Raw genomic sequence first — 3,435 nt, forward strand, 5'->3', positions numbered from 1 at the left:
TATTTTATTTTATTTTATTTTATTTTATTTTATTTTATTTTATTTTATTTTATTTTATTTTATTTTATTTTATTTTATTTGTAGAGACAGGGTCCCACTGTGTTGGAAAAGGCAACCTTTAAAACTCTTAGAAGAAGACACAATAGAATATCTTAGTGGCCTCAGAAAATAGATTTTTTTAGAAAAAGAAAGCACAAAAACACTAGTCATAAAAGAAACAATAGATAAATTTAAACATTAATATTAAGAGTTTCTAATCATCAAAAGATACTCTAAGAAAAGGAAAAAGAAACAGCATACATTGAGAGAAGATAGATAGTAGCAGCCATATAACTGCAGTCTCCAGGGAAGTTCCCATGATATGCTTATCAGGACACAAATGCAAGAATGTCTATAGCAGCATTACATATAGAAAAGAAAGAATTCAAATATCCATGGACAGTAGAATGAAAAAATGGTACTATATTGACAGAATTTGGAATATTATACAATGATAAAAAAATGAATAAATACAGTCTCTTGAATTAACAAAGATATGGCAAAAAGCCTACACTTAAGAACAATCCATTGATAAACCTAACAAACAAATAAAATTAAAGAGTATATTTTTAATGTTACGTGTTATGAAAAAATTTGTTTTCTTTTTTAAGAAAGACTTGGAGATGATACACAAAATTCAGGCTTGTGGTACTTTTAGGTGGAGCAGGCAGAGAAATACAATGTAAAAAGAACATTTAGCTTACTAGAAGCTATAATTATGAGATATGCAATGTGAAAGAAACAGATTTCCTCCTAAACAACATGCAATAATGCCAGTTATATTCTAGTTCTGATAATGGATAGACCTTTAATGTCTGTTTGCTGTTTTTTTTTGTTTTAATACATATATGTTATTTACATATATATGTTTATTTAAATGTGTTAGGCAAATTTGATGAAGCTTTTAAAAAGAAAATACCTGTACAAAGCTGATATGAATGATGTAGCATATAATTTTGGTGTTAGCATTTAACAAATGTTGAGAATTTTTTATTGTGACCATATTTTAAAGAAATCACTAGATCAAATATTTGCAAAGTAAAATAAATGAAGGTAGAAAATAAGAAGAATAGTTCAAAAGAAGATAGGCTCAGTGTGAGGTGGAATGGTCAAATAAAGATTTGTGAAAGCAGCAGTAGTTTCTAATGGCAGCGTATGGCCTTTCAGATGCCGCTTAATCAGTAGCTGCCGGGAGCATGTTTTAAATTGGTTCAGGAAATGACAGCTGGATGTCAAATCAAAGAAGAACTTAGGAGTGAGGGGGCTTTGACCAACACAAATATTATGTTAGCTCCAATTCACAGAAACTCTTTATAGACCCAAGTGCTTTGAGTGACCTTAAATGACAAAGTTTTTGTCTAGTTCCATATTTTACATTGTATGCTGTAAAATACAAATATAGTACTTTGTATGCACCTTTTGAAAGTTTAAATTCAACGTGGATTTATTTTTCTATTCACTCCTTCATGGTGTCTTTGTATAAGCCTTTGAGGAACTACTTTTCACTGATGACACTAAGGAGAAAAAAATGTCATTTTAATTATCATTTTGTTTTGTTTGTTTGTTCCCTTTCTTGGTTGAAGGTGAAAGTCTGGTTCCAAAACAGGCGGATGAAGTGGAAGAGGGTAAAGGGTGGACAGCAAGGAGCTGCGGCTCGGGAAAAGGAACTGGTGAATGTGAAAAAGGGAACACTTCTCCCATCAGAGCTGTCGGGAATTGGTGCAGCCACCCTCCAGCAAACAGGGGACTCTCTAGCAAATGAAGACAGTCACGACAGTGACCACAGCTCAGAGCATGCGCACTTATGATATAAACAGAGGACCAGATCCATTCTCAGGAAAGAAATGTTGTGATGGCAAGCCTTACCCAAACATCGTTTACACAGAGAGATGACTATGGTAGTGATGTTTAATATTATTAAATCCAGGCATTTCAAATCTGTTTTTCATGATTTATAGAGGGTTTACACAAAGTGCCACTTATTAAAGAGCTTCCACAGTGAAGATGGAGAAGGTGAACTTGCTTTGAATATTCCAGATGTGTTTGGTCGTGTGTATGGCAGTGAGCAGGTATGTGCTTGCTTTTGCTTGCACTGAAAATTAAATTGCTATCAAGAGCAAACTATGAACAGTTTTTATTCAAGATGCCTCCAGAGTGAAGATGCCGAGGATGAACTTGCATTGAACATTCCAGATGTGTGAGGTCATGTGTATTACAGTGGGCAGGTATTTGCTTTTGCTTGCACTGAAAATTAAATTGCTATCAAGAATAAACCATGAAACATTTTATCCTGAACAGCCACAGTGCCTGAAATCACTCAAGTGGATAAAAAGTGTATTTTAACTCTGTATATATTACCCTTAAGTCATTTTCCTGTCTTCACTAATTTAGCAATGCATTCATATTAGCTGATGAAAATAGGCACTCACAATGACAACCAGAGCCAGTTTCTTGTCTTTTTTATACATTTTGTCATCCCAGAGACAATCAGTATGTGCTTACCCGTGTTCAAGTAGAGAAAAATACAGTAGAGTCTGATAGGACATGTTCTTGTACCACAGACAAAACAAATCTTATGTTGCATTTACTATCAACTGCTGCTAATACATTATTATAAAACTTACCTAGCTCCTGAATTCTTCCTATTTTATAGCTTAAAAAAATTAGGATCATAGGCAAATCAGTTACCTTGCAGAAAGAGCTTTGTATGACAGACATGGTCTTATTTTATTTCTGTAAAATATTAGCTGTATGAATATGATTTAATTAACAAGGAAACGTTTCTTCCTGATTGACAACAGTGTTAGATAAGGTGCAAAGTGAAACTGATTGCTCAAGTTGATAGAAAACAAAATTCTGAATATCTTCAAAAAAATTCAGTAAAAACACATTATTTTTTTCATATGTGATGTATTCATGCAGAACAACAATCTTTGTATTTTGTTTTTTAAATGTGTTTAATAAATGATCCTTTGTAAATAACTTTGGTCTCCCTACTATAATTTTCTTAATTTTTATAGATTTCAATATCATTAATTAACAAAGTCTCAAATCTATCTGCTCTTGTGCAAATCCAGATGATTATAATTAGTGGATTATTTACATTTTTTTCATTTCTGAATTTTTTTATTATGGCAGGAAAAAAATAAATCCTTGTGTAATCAAAGGGCGCCTAAGAATGGGCATATATTAAGCTATTTCTCTAATGTGAAGAATGCAGTGTGGATTTTTCTGTGTGTTTTATGAAGCCACAGATAAAAGTAGGACAAAAGTATTAAATAATAGTATTCACCACAGTGAGGAAAATAAAATAGTCATACATTTTTAAAGTTATGTCTGATATATGTAAGTTAATCCAACAGTGGTTTTATAGTGTGAATATGCAGAGTCTCTGAT

General features: G+C 32.3%; 1 protein-coding gene across 1 annotated transcript in view; it reads left to right on the forward strand.

The window, feature by feature from the left end:
- MEOX2 (mesenchyme homeobox 2) overlaps window positions 1-3,021 on the forward strand; it is an 81,092-nt gene extending 78,071 nt beyond the window's left edge. The window contains exon 3 of the mRNA XM_032760120.1: window positions 1,623-3,021. Within this exon, the coding sequence (XP_032616011.1) occupies window positions 1,623-1,847 (225 nt within the window). The 3' untranslated portion in view covers window positions 1,848-3,021. The remainder of the gene's footprint in view (window positions 1-1,622) is intronic.
- The last annotated feature ends 414 nt before the right edge of the window (window positions 3,022-3,435 follow it).

The sequence above is a fragment of the Hylobates moloch genome, unplaced genomic scaffold (assembly GCF_009828535.3).
Source record: "Hylobates moloch isolate HMO894 unplaced genomic scaffold, HMol_V3 SCAFFOLD_1, whole genome shotgun sequence".
In the NCBI taxonomy this organism is placed as follows: Eukaryota; Metazoa; Chordata; class Mammalia; order Primates; family Hylobatidae; genus Hylobates; species Hylobates moloch.